The 13559-nt window shown below is 36.1% G+C and overlaps 1 protein-coding gene across 23 annotated transcripts in view; it reads left to right on the top strand.

The window, feature by feature from the left end:
* DST (dystonin) overlaps positions 1–13559 on the top strand; it is a 293815-nt gene that overhangs the window by 240577 nt on the left and 39679 nt on the right. For all 23 annotated transcript variants that reach the window (XM_042016274.1, XM_042016275.1, XM_042016296.1 and 20 more), the window contains 9 exons: positions 380–598; positions 3583–3786; positions 6619–6850; positions 7199–7425; positions 8087–8209; positions 8946–9047; positions 11048–11149; positions 12045–12218; positions 13006–13161. In XM_042016274.1, coding sequence (XP_041872208.1) covers positions 380–598; positions 3583–3786; positions 6619–6850; positions 7199–7425; positions 8087–8209; positions 8946–9047; positions 11048–11149; positions 12045–12218; positions 13006–13161 — 1539 coding nt within the window. The remainder of the gene's footprint in view (positions 1–379; positions 599–3582; positions 3787–6618; positions 6851–7198; positions 7426–8086; positions 8210–8945; positions 9048–11047; positions 11150–12044; positions 12219–13005; positions 13162–13559) is intronic.

Raw genomic sequence — 13559 nt, 5'->3', positions numbered from 1 at the left:
GTTCCTTGCTTTGATTCAGAAATGCTGTGGAAGACTTAGTTTCTGCCAAGTGTCACTGAAGATAAGTGTCTGCAGTAAGGAAGTTGGGCTAAGATCTGCAGTCAGATCATTTGCAGCTTGACTAGAAGCTCTATGAATAAAGTGTTATTTGTAAATATCAGTATTATTAAATGTATTCTAATTATTTTGCAAGTACTCTGCCAAATTCTGATCTCCCTCACTGTTGATTCTGTCCACCTTAAACAGTGATACTGTAGAAACTTGAAAACTGAAATGTTATTCACTGTAAATTGGTACTATAAGTGTCAAAGATGTTTAGAAATGAAGGTAATAGACACACACAAAAATATACTTTTAAAAAATTAATATTATTTTACAGAAAAAAATTGAAAGCCTCTTACAGAAATATGATGCAGTCTGTCAAATGAACTCAGAGAGAAACCTCCAGCTGGAACGGGCTCAGTCGCTGGTTAACCAGTTCTGGGAGACTTATGAAGAGCTTTGGCCATGGTTAACTGAAACAGAAATGATCATCTCTCAGCTTCCTGCTCCAGCCCTTGAATATGAAACTTTAAAGCAACAACAAGAAGAACATAGGGTAAGCATTTTGCCAGTGTTGAAAAAGGTAGAGTTAAAAACCGGGAAATCTTTTGCTTAGAACTGTGGAGTACTCTTCAAAATTCTTGAAACCCAAACAGATACTCTTCTGTTGAAAAAAAAAAAAAAACCTTAAATAATAAAATAATAATACAGAGTAAATACATTTTCAGTCATGTCTCTACTGTTTACCAAATTGTGCATGCAAGCGTCTCTGGGGAAGGCAGCAAGTGATGTATAAGCATAAAAGAGGGCTAAAAGGTAATAGTTGCCATTGTACTGAGAGAACTGAGCACATAAAAGTTATTAATTAAGTATATTTCAAAGTACACGTTAATGTCAGTATTGGAACAAACCAAACCCATAAACAGAAAGAACAGATATGGGATGTTAGAGCAAGAAACATAAGGGGGGGGGGGACAATCTGTTTACAGATATAGACATATGCTGATCTTATGTATGTATAAAAAATTTGGCTTTTGTTTCATTGGTAACATTGAAATCAAACTTAGCTGAGTCAGGAAGATGAACAATTAGAGGGCCAAGAATTGATTGCTTGGGCACCATGCAATCCCGTAGTAATTTATCATGTCAAGAATGTTTGTTTTGTAATAATTAAAATAAATAATTGTTTACCATAGCATCACAAAATAGAGGCAACAGTGTTGTAGACTGGCCACTGTATGGATTCTCTTACATGGATATATAATCAGTTTGGATAAAAATTAAGGTGCTTCACAGGTGACTGCTCATATCACATGGAATCAGATGTATCCCACTGGGGTTAAAAACCTGCGTGTTTTGGCAGATGCAAAACCTGTATGGCCACTGGAGATACCTGTTTCTCCCTGCTAAGCATAGAGTAACTAGTGTTCTTTTTATTTTAGCTGCCTCAATTAAGTGACTCAAGTTAGATAGGATGAACCCTGGCTTCAAAGTCTTGTTTACTTTGAGACCAGCTAATGCAATGTGCCACTCTTATGGACTGGTAAACACCAGGTTCACGTATTTGTCTTCCTATTATGTCCAGAATCAACAAACATGTTCTGTTAAGACTAGCTATATAACATAAGCTTTACAAACTACCTTGATTAGTCACCGTGAACCATATCATGCTTGCTTTACTTACAGGATTGTTCCTCATGTACTTTAATCATGCTGCTTCTATGAGAAGCCTTTCAGATGAGCTTCTATTTTTGCTTTTTCCCCAGGCTATGCCATTAGCTGAGATTTGTTTGTTAAATAGAAGATTAATGTCTTTTAACACATAATCTGCTCTAAAACACTTGTTTACTAGAATTGTTTACCCAATGGTATGTCATGGAGAAGACCAAATAATTTGTTGTTCTGTTAAAAAGAAGAAGAAGAAAAAAAAAAAGTAGTTCCCAATGTGAATTGAGAACCTAATGTTTCTGTTCTGTTGTATTTACTGATTTACTGTATTTATCCTTGTTCCAAGTTCTGGAATTCATAGAGTTGATTCTGTGTGAGTTACATGCAGTTAGTTTGGTTTGAAATGAGCTGTTGGCAGACTATTAGCATAAGGTTTAGACCCAGAAATGCGTGCTCTTGTGGCCTTATGTCAAGTCATCTCTGTGCTCAAAAGTAGAACATACAAAATTATTTTCTAAAAATTTTCAAACTGTTCTTAGTTTCTCCTTTTCCTCCTCTCTGCTAATCAATATTATTTTTCTTGTGGCAAGCCTTACAAACAGAGTTACATTCAAAGTAAGTAGTTAGAGTCAGGAGGGGTTATTTTCATTGCTGTTGTGTCATTAGGGGACTGAGGAGTTGTGGTCACTGTCTTTCCAGTCTCCTCAACGTCTCCTCTCCTGGGGAGGAGCAAGGAAGAAAGCCAGCATCTGGATTCCTTTTAAGGGAAGGACCATAGTTGAAGAGAAGAGAACTTATTTACACTGAGACTGATACAGGCTCTTTTCTGGGTCTTCATTAATTTAAACAAACTCTCAACTGGGAGAAGCAGTGCATGTACCTCTTGCGTTCCTGCACTGGAGCTGTGCATGGAGTTCACAGCACTGAGAGGGACAGTGCCTCACAAGACTGGGATTTTTCTGAAAAGGGAGAGATTAAATGAGAAAGTAAATAAAATGACAGAAGGATGGGGCTACTCACACAAAAAAACCCCTTTCCCTTTTGTCAGTTCTATGGGTGCAAGCAAGAAAATCTGAAATCCTTAGACAACTTGGAAGACACCTTGTGACATTTCCATTCCTCAAGCCTCTGCACAGTTTTCACTTCTGGGGTGGATGATGGGAAGGAATAGACAGCTGAGATCAAATATAATTCACTTACTAATTACTTGTTAAACATTGTATAAGTTCAATAATAGTGCTGTTATGAAGACAGAGGGGTCTTGTGGCCAGAGAGGGAGACTGATGAACAAGGTTGATTGGTCTCTACTGATCACCCTTGCTTGTCCTTTTGTCCTTTTCACTGATATCTTTGACCCTCTCTTGTGCTGGTTTCCACTTCTTAAATCACAGGTAATTTGAATTAATTTTCTTGCAATGTTGGTACCTCTCTCTGTGATGTTCTTCAATGAAAGGCTTTGCAGCAAGTGACCAATATCAACATGAAAAGTATACATGTGGTGGTGTTACGCCCATGTCTGGAATATCACTGCCATTTCTGTCATTATAGGTCCTAAATACGATGGGCAATGTCTGTTGTTAACATCATATGCATAATTAGCATCTTATATTTTGCCTGTAATCATATGTCCTACCAGAGTGTTGCACAGGCCTTTCCAGTGTGTCTCTAGTTCTGATGTTTTATGCCTGGATAGTTCTGTGTTGGAATGGGAATGATCACTGGCAAAGCAGTCATTAACTTTATTTCTGCTCTACATTAAGATGAAAGGTATTTGTTTGGAATTTCTTGCCAGCTGGATGTGTTGGAAGTGTGGACAGTTGTAATGTGGTGGTGCAAGGGTAAGAAACTGATAAGTTGTTTCATTTGTTGTAGCAACTGCGTGAGCTGATTGCTGAGCACAAGCCTCATATAGATAAGATGAACAAAACTGGGCCTCAGTTGCTGGAGCTGAGCCCGGGAGAAGGCTTTTCTATCCAAGAGAAATACGTGGCAGCTGACACCCTTTACAGTAAAATTAAGGAAGATGTCAAAAAGCGAGCACTGGCACTGGATGAAGCCATTTCTCAGTGTACCCAGGTATCAATTTAAGTTTAACGTATAATTGGGTTCATTCAACGGAAGAATACACATTGTCATCTTACATGCATATATCAAGACTAAACTGCTGTTTTATCTGGATTTTTTCAACCTAATGGTCTGTGAATGTTCATATCGCTGCTAATGGCGTTGATTTTTCAGTATCTTGAGGGGTTATAATTTTATACATTGGTCAGTATTATGACTTTGCAGCTGCTGAAAAATGTTTACAGCTGCTTAACTTAGAAGTAAAAGATCTAGTGGTCTAAAAATGTGGGATTTGATTTTCACTTTCATTTTCTCTTACTGGTCTGTTACTAGCTGGTGCTTCATTTATAAACAAATGTCACTTTTGATCAGTTAAATTGGGTATATTTATTTCTAGGAATTGGCAGCTGTAGTAAACAGTTAGCAGTGGAACTAGTGGGTAGTTAAGCAGTGGCAGTAGCATTGGCTCTTCGCAGCAGACTCCGAAGAACTTAACGTTAGACGTCACAAAATGTCATCAGCATGAAACTTAGGTCAAGTCCACAAAAACTGCATATTCTAGCTTCATCAGCCTATGAAATGAACTTCAGTAGAGTATTGCCAAGTGTCTTATTCTAGCAACCATTAAATATTGGGTTAATTGTCATTAAATCCACATAGAAATTATTTTACTTGACCCCAGATTCAGAAAAGAATTCAGTAAAACTTTGTACATAAACCTATACAAAAACCTGAATAAAAATGCTTTGTTCTATACTACTGTTTTTATAGGAAATTCCCCTTTTTTTTTCTCTGTTCACTGGAAATTAAGTACTGTACTCTGCTTAGGTCATAAATACTAAATAAAGAAAAACACCTTGAAGACCTTACGAATTCTACATTCTAAATAATTTTTTGTCAGGTCATTATAATTAATGTCACATTCCTAGCCCCTGCAGCTGAGTTTAGGAATGTGAGGCAAAACTAAATGACATCAAATGTCATCCTGCTTTTGGACTTGTTATAGACATTACATGTTGTATATATATTTAACGTACAAACTTTCAGTCATTATAAACGCCTTCCTTATTCACACCTCTGAAATATGCCCGATTATTTAGATCCTCTTTTTTTCTTTGTCATAAATGCTTTGCCCCCTCCATGTGTGGAGCTGCCAATTTGAAAATCAAGCTATTTGCTTAGTATTAGAGTCCCTGTTTTGAATGTGATAGATCAACATGTTGTACTGGCTAAGTACAGAAAGCAAGAATTAGAAATGCATTCTTTTCTAACACCTAGAATATAATCAGATGTTGAGAAATTACTGAATTATTTATGCAATACTTTATGGTTCATTTTATATACCTAAATGTATATGCAGATGGCAAAGCAAAACATTTTAATGCCCGCAGAATGTAATTTTATATAATCTTTTTTATGAAGATATGTGAATATGTATTATCAGATCTCTGAACTATGATGTCTATGTCAGTTTGTCTAGACAGTCCTTGAAGGGCAATTATTTAACTCTTCAGGTTTTAAATTATATTAAATTGCACTATGTATCAAAGGAAGGACATAATGTATGAACCTAGAATGAGAGATTGTAATGACTTGCAATTTCTTCCTTTAAAGTTCTAAAGCACTTTGTCTCATTCACTGAAGTTGAGTACAAGGAGGCCCACTGAATGCACTGACAACTTAAAAATGTAATACATGTCCTAAAATTAGACCCAAATATTGCCAATTTAATTTCAGTTTTTATAGCTTTTGTAAGGTTTTGTTGCCACAATCAGTTTCTCAGAAGTCTTGAATGTGGGAAGGCTACTTTTCTTTCATAACACATTTTGTTGGCTTCTGTGATATTCACACTTCTAATAAAAACACTGAGGCCCGTAACATTAGTCACAGAGTCTGATTTGAAGCGGGTTGTATGGTGGGAAAAAGTAATTATATTTATATTGCCTGTGTTCCTTTGAATAGAAAGGATGTAGCTATTTGTTTACATAAGGTAATCTTGTTTTGCTGTGTTCTTTCCAGCATCATTTCCAAATGTTGTCAGGAGTGCTTTTATAATTGCAAATTTAAATGCACCCACAATTTATTGATTTCTTTCATTTGAAAGGGGCATGGTAGTGCAAGATATTTAGGAATCTCTATTAATACAAAAGCATATAATAAAGGCTAACTTTGGACCTATCCCAAAGTCTGAACCACGTTAACACAGCTATAATTGAGTTTCTGAGCACCTACCTGGGCTCAGTCAAACATGGATGGATGTAGTATATACACTGTTGTGTGCTTTTAGTTGCAGAAAGTAACATACCTTTACTGCACTAGCAAGCACCACCTGGCCACTAACAAATGTCTTTTTGCACAACCTTACATTATAAAGCCTTTATCAGAGGTTGTATGTCAGTATGTTGGTCCCAACAGAAAGTGCATGTTTTTAATAGTAAGGCACATATCTTTCTAAAATGATGAAGTCAGAAAGCCATGACTCTCTAAAGCTACAAACTACTATGACTTTCACAGGACTAAATGTAAGTGGATTCTGCCATATGTATGCCACTCAGAGGGAGTGTCTCAGGACTGAGCCCAAACTAAATAGTAAAATTCTTGAATTTGAGAGAACATACCATTTTGCAGGGGGTTTTTTGTAATTTAGATATTAAAAGGGCCTAGAGGGAGGTATTGCAAGTTGCATATACATGTGTTGGATAGAGATGATAATTTTAAAATACCTTTTTCCAAGATAATTTCAGATGCCCTTTTTTAGTTTGCTGTTTTGGTTTTTTGTTGTTTTGTTTTTTGTTTTTTTCTAATTTGTCTGCCCTTTCCTTCTGTCCTTTACCACCCTCCTAGTTTCATGACAAGATAGATCCAACTCTCGAGAGTCTGAAACGCATAGTTGAACGTCTGAGGCAGCCACCTTCGATCTCGGCAGAGGTTGAGAAGATTAAAGAGCAGATCAGTGAAAATAAGAACGTGTCTGTGGAGCTGGAAAAACTTCAGCCAGTGTATGAGACACTGAAACAGAGAGGGGAGGAAATGATTGCTCGCTCAGAAGGCGCTGATAAGGATATATCTGCTAAAGGTAGTCGACTGAGGAAACTTTCATGTAGTGGAATTGCAGTAAGCTGCAGCATATAAAATTCTTCATTTCTGATGACCTCTAATCTGGGGAATGTTCTCCTGGAGAAGCTGCTAAAGATTTATAAAAACAAAGCATTCATTTAAAATAATTCATTGTGGAGATGACCTTTCTTTTATTTTTAAAGGCCATTGTGTTTGTTTCCACTTAACATTATAAGGATTCCTGCAAAGAAATATTTTAGACTCTAAATTTTAAAATGTACACATATGTTTCTGCTGTAGAACTGGAGAGAGATTTATGACCAAGAATTGTTTGCCAAGGTAGTAATGTAGTTCCTTTGTTGTTTAGCTGTTCAAGATAAACTAGACCAAATGGTCCTAATTTGGGAAGACATCCAGACCTTGGCTGAGGAAAGAGAGGCTAAACTGCTGGATGTAATGGAACTAGCTGAAAAGTTTTGGTGTGATCATATGGCTCTTGTAGCTACTATTAAAGATACTCAGGACTTCATTCGAGAACTGGAGGGACCTGGAGTTGACCCATCTGTAGTCAAGCAACAGCAAGAAGCTGCAGAGGTCAGTAGAAAGTATTTTCGTGACTTGAAGTACTTTATTTGAAGTATGCAGGGGAGAATATATTATTTTTTAAAGACTAAGAGGGATAATTGTGTAGAAATTTACAATAATGGTATCTCAAGAGTCTACAGTAAATAATACATATCAGTGCTTAATTGCAATGAGCATGCAACATGTGCTTGTCATTACATTTCCTTATTTGTTTGTAAATATGTATATAATAACCATCTCACTGAGGCTTTTAAAAGTTATACATACTTGAGATTCCTCGAGTAATACGTAACATCTAAATGAAAGGGGTACAAATGTATGATGCTCTAAGCCTGTAATTATCTATACTGATAGTTAAGTGTTTGAAGGCTGAATGATAACCTCTGACAAAGAAGACACTCTGATTAAAGAAATCGAATTTAAAACTTCTTGTTTATTTTTTCCATCTCAGGCAAAATGATATCATAAACCATTGTTACAATTTAGACTGATGTCAGCTCCTTTCATCTGACACTGCAAAGGAATGCTTATTTTTTAAGCATCCAGGTGTAAGTCCAAGTGACTTGAAAGAAAACAAAGGTGGAATCCTGCTGTGGTCTACCTTGAAAGCAAGCTATACATAGATGATTAAATTTAGTATTAGCAGTGTTGTCTTTTTTTCTCTTCATAGGCTGCTAAAGAAGAAATTGATGGACTACAAGAAGAACTAGAAGCAGTTGTGAGCCTTGGCTCTGAACTTAGAGCTGCTTGCGGAGAGCCTGACAAACCTATTGTCAACAAGAGTATAGATGAGGTATGGGAAATGCAGATGCTTAGGTCTGCTATGTGACATGCTTGCTCAACTGAAATTGGTATATTCCCCACAACCCCAACAAATTTTGAAAATAAAAATTTTGTGGCAAAAGTGAGACACCCCTGAAGCCTTTGTGGTAAAGTAAGGTTTGCCTTTTGGGTGACTGAATCTTAGTTTAGATTAGAATGTACACACTGTTTTATTTCATTGATTTATTGTTTAGAACTTTTGTAAAAGATTGTTTTAAAAAAAAAATACTCACTGATTAATATGGTAGGTGGCTATTTCTTGCAAAAGTAATCCTAGAATAAATTTTGGATGTATCTTGTTCATGCCAAGTGAGACATCTTAACTGAGACTATCTTGTTTGGATGACTATAAAGTACTTTTAATTTCTCTAGTGTTCACCAATGTATGATTCTTTTAAGATATGTTTATTATAGTGATGCAACTCCAAATGATTTAGTAGTATTTCCTCTATTAGCTGTAATAGCTCTGTTAATAAAAATATTCAATCAGTATTGAAGTTTACAGCTTTTATAATCCAGAACCTCTACTGAATTCTGAAAGAAATTAATTTTGCAATGATAGGGAGAACAAGAGTGTTAACATGGAATAAATGTGAACTATTCATGCTTAGTTTATTTGTATTATTGATCAGTGAAGAGTTAGTAGATGCACATTATATAGCAGTAGAATTCTTTTGTCTATTGGAGTAAATTGTGCTTACTTGCAGCTGAATTCTGCCTGGGATGCGTTAAACAAAACATGGAAAGAACGTGTGGATAAGCTTGGGGAAGCTATGCAGGCAGCTGTTCAATACCAAGATGGACTCCAGGTAAGATGATGGGATGTACCTAACCCAGCCTTCAGTCAGTGGGATTTAATGCGGTTGTAGTAAAAAATGTCATGTGATTAGGTAGGTGACAAGTAATGCACTGTGGTTGTAGTGACTATTGTCTTCAGTAGGCAAGGTTTTTTTCTAAAGATTGGTTGGGGTTGGTTTGTTGGGGTTTTTTTGCCTTAAAGAATGCATATGTTGGGTTGTTTTCTTCATGTCCATATATTGCATTGTGTTTAGATTCAAAATTAATGTCCCTTGTTTGTTGATAAGAGCAGAGGTTTTTTGGCACCACACATTCATAGTAGTTGTGCTCACATTTTCTTGTGATAGTCAATGCTTCATATGGTAGGCAGGTTGAAGCTGTGACACATCTTTGTGGTCTGAAAGGAGCAGAGTACAGGTCCGTATACCCACTTGCTGCTATTTTCTTTGAGTGGAGGACAGTTAAAGCACTTGAATTTTATTCCACCTTTTTTATAAGTAAAATGTTTGAGTATTTTAAGCAAAAATATTACTAATATAACGTTGCTAGACCATTGTACTTTGTGTAACTTATCCTATCACAATACTTTAGAAGATGATTCCTTTTTTAAATTGTAGGTAAATATACCAGCAGTTTTAAGATATCTTGTACATTGTGCTTCCTAGAATTGAGGAAGTTTAAAAAAAGCAGAGAGATTGTACTGTACATGACCTTTAAAGGTCTCTTCCAACCCAAACTATCCTTTGAATCTATGATCTTTTCTCTTTATATACTGCTGGGTTTTTTATAGTTGTTTGGTTGGTCAGTTTGGTTTGGTGTTGTTTGGTTTGTTTGTTTTTTCTTGGTGGAATTACCGTTTTCCATGGTTCATTTGATCTTTAAAATTGGAATTTCGCATGACACTGAGGGCAGTTACTTCTCTGGTGCAGATCAAGCAGCAGAACACTCCTTAATAATAATGCAACATACCTATTTTGCAGTGTACCATCACTGTGGATTTTTCTCTGGGTTCTCCTGTGTTCCTACTGTGCAGAGATTGACTAGGCAGTTAGAATCATCACCATTTGGTTTAAGTGCTTTCTGTTTCCTGTGGTTGTACATGGTACATCCTACAAGCTTGGTACTTTGTGAATGAACTGTATTTAAGTGCTGTCTTACACTCATTTCAATAGAAAATATGAAAAGTATTATGAAGAGTTTGTTAACTACAGCTGCATCACCCTCTTGAGCACATTGGACATAGTTCTCCTTTTCTCAGGGAGCCATGTAGCAGCAGGCAGCTCCAATGAGTTGTCCTAAGCATTTCTCCATGATGATATCTCCACAGATAACAGGCAGGTGGAAAAGGGCCTGGTGGAGGTGTTTTTTCCCTTGTGCAATTACTCAGATTGATGCAGCTGTTCTTAATCCATTGGAGTATTCTTGAGATTCTGCACTATTGGGAGAAAAAGAAAGCATCAGAACTGGGGAGACATAATTTATTTTTTTTAAGACATACTGCATTATCCTACAGAGATTCATTCTAGCTCAGTTATGGTCCTTCACTGCCTAGTATGTACTGAATGGGCAGTTCCATGTTCCTTACACAAACAGCTTTCTTCAAAAGAAGTTTGTTTGTAATCCTCATTTAAGGTGTGTTATCCACCACCTTCCATTTTCATTCCAAACAACTGTAAAACAGCGTTTCTCTTGTATTTACCTTTCAAGGATTCATAAAAATTGCAGATTTTACACAAAGTAGAGTGTTACTCAGCATGAATAATTCTGGCAGAATGTTGCTGCTCGTAGAAGTCCAGTCTTGCAGAATGTACACTCCTGTAACTGTTACGTGGATATTTGTTCTATTGTATTGAAAAGAAACCTAGGTTTTGCTGGGAAAGTTATTTTCTTTGAAAGAGCACATCAATACCTTCTCAGAAAAAAAAAAAAGCTCTGATATTTTACTTAATACAACTTTCAAAAATAACAGCATTTCTCTGCTCACACTTGAATATCATACTGTGATTTTCAGGCATTATTTGACTGGGTAGACATTGCTGGCAGCAAGTTAGCATCTATGTCCCCAGTTGGAACAGATCTGGAGACAGTGAAGCAGCAAACAGAGGAACTTAAGGTATGATCTAGCAATTTATTTCCTTTATATTTCCATTTCTCTGTATTTTTCTGTGTTGTTTAGTATCTTTTGGGAGTCAAAAGCAATTTTCATTTTCAATTTTTAGTAAAAAAGAATTTGCATGAAAATTTAAAAACATTTCATTGCAAACTTTTCAGTTTAAAATGTGCTTAATTTAAAAATCTATTCCAAACTTTGGCAAGACTACATTTTATTTTTCCTGATTGCGTAGAAATACTCATTCATTCTCTTTCAAAAGCTATAAAATTAATATGTACAGGATTCTTTTGCTATGACCTTTATGTTTTCTGGTTCCTAAGATGAACAGTTTCTTTAAGGCTCTGAGAGAAGGCCTCCAGAGCTTTGCTTCTGCCATTAGAGCCTTTATTTAAATGGTCACACAGATCATGACATTCCCAATACATGAGTAAGGAGAAAATCAAAATTCCAGTCTAACTTAGAAACCTGTCTGCATGGATCTGTACTTGTGACTGAATATGCTCCTGACATTGGTATGCTGGTATGCCATGTTTAAAAAGCAGAGATTTGTGATGATCAGAGAAGGTTCTTGGTTCTGTTGCTCACTTGTTGATTTTGTTGTCTGTGGGCAGGTTGTTTTACGTATTTTATGATGTAGCTTCAATCGAATCATGACCTTACATAGTTCAGAACATACATACACAAGCTGCATTCAGACTGTTGGCACCAGTTGCATGTTCAAGAGGGAGTTCTACTAAAGAAAATTTGCTTTCACTTCCTGTGAAGAATAATTCCATTTGAAGTTTAAAGCATTATCACCATCACAACCACAAGAGCTAGGACATAGAATTATTCTGTGATTCTGTAATCATTACTTGTATTTCATTTATTTCTATTCTTTTTCTATATACCATAGCAATTTAAGACAGAAGCTTATCAGCAGCAGATAGAAATGGAAAGACTGAACCATCAGGCAGAACTATTGCTAAAGAAGGCAACACAAGAGAGTGACAAGCACACTGTTCAAGACCCTCTCTCAGAGCTCAGACTATTGTGGGACAGCCTAGAAGACAAAATTATAAGTAGACAGGTAAATAAGCTTGGAGGTGGGGGCTTTATTCATGACTTAGATTTTTGTGAAAAACTCTTTGTTATATATAAGGCTTATAAACTTACACATTCCTTTTAGTTTGGAAACGAAAAGAATTATATATAATAGGATTTGTGTTGTACAATTAGTTGCGTTTTTAAAATATTTTTAAATTTTCTTTTTAAATTCTCTGTCAGCAATGCTATGTTGAATGATTTCATTTTGGCTATTTGATGATGTCTTAAGTAGCAGTTGAAAACATGTTTGTATGTGCAAAAGTAATATTAGCTGCTGAACTGAGCAACTGAATAAAACGCCATTAACTTAATATTAAACTATTTCAGTCTTATTTCCTTAAATTATCAAGCTGAGAGATGTGAAAGAGAGTCCTCTGAAGTTTATTATTTTTTCTAAACTGAATCATTTCATGACAAGGAAACGGTTTTAAAAAGATCATGCACCGAATTGCATTTATATTGAAATTATGTTTTAAATGATAAAAAGCTACCGATACATCTGATGAAAGAACCTTCAGACTTAACTCTGCTCTGGTTGCATGGCTTCTTCCAAGGCCAGGAATTTAAGCCTGGAATGCAAAGCTTTATAAGGGAATTGCTGACTCAGCTGTCGTTATAAAGCATTGCTTGTACTGGGTAACTGTTTCTCCCTGGTTTTTATTCTGTCTTAATGTGTGGACGCTGTTCTGGATTATGGTCACTAGTGGTAATGTAAGACAACTCAATTGCATTGTGAAACTATTTTATTGTTAACTTTATTTTTACTGTAGCACAAGCTGGAAGGTGCCTTGTTAGCCTTGGGGCAGTTCCAGCATGCCCTGGATGAGTTACTGGCATGGCTGACACATACAGAAGACTTGCTGAATGAACAGAAACCCGTGGGTGGAGACCCCAAGGCTATTGAAATTGAACTTGCCAAACATCATGTATGTAATTATAATTAATATTAACTGAAATATTCTTTTGATACTTATCTTAGGGATGAATCTTTTATTAAAACTTCATACCTGATAAATAGTTCTCTACATATATCTTTGGATTTATCGGATTATAGCTGAAATGAAGACTTGGAATAAATAATATCTTTCCTCTTACTCCTCCACATTCCTTCCTTTCTTGCATATGCCGTGCAAGTGGCATAGGTTTTAGCCAAAAATAAACAGTTCACCCCAGTCTCCACTGCTAATCGCCTTTCTTTGACGTAGGAAACTCAAAAGTTACTGAACCTGCTACTCTCCCTGATGCAATAATCTCCTTGATTAGTTCTTTTTTAGCCAGGTCTCACAAACTGCATGACTGTTGCATATCTTTGGTTCTTTCTTCC

The sequence above is a fragment of the Corvus kubaryi genome, unplaced genomic scaffold, assembly GCF_017639235.1.
Source record: "Corvus kubaryi isolate FWS band 111438036 unplaced genomic scaffold, C.kubaryi_AGA036_p1.0 split3-73, whole genome shotgun sequence".
NCBI classification, from domain to species: Eukaryota; Metazoa; Chordata; class Aves; order Passeriformes; family Corvidae; genus Corvus; species Corvus kubaryi.
The sequence above is the reverse complement of the archived record's forward strand: the minus strand, read 5'-3'. Positions and strand labels throughout refer to the sequence as shown.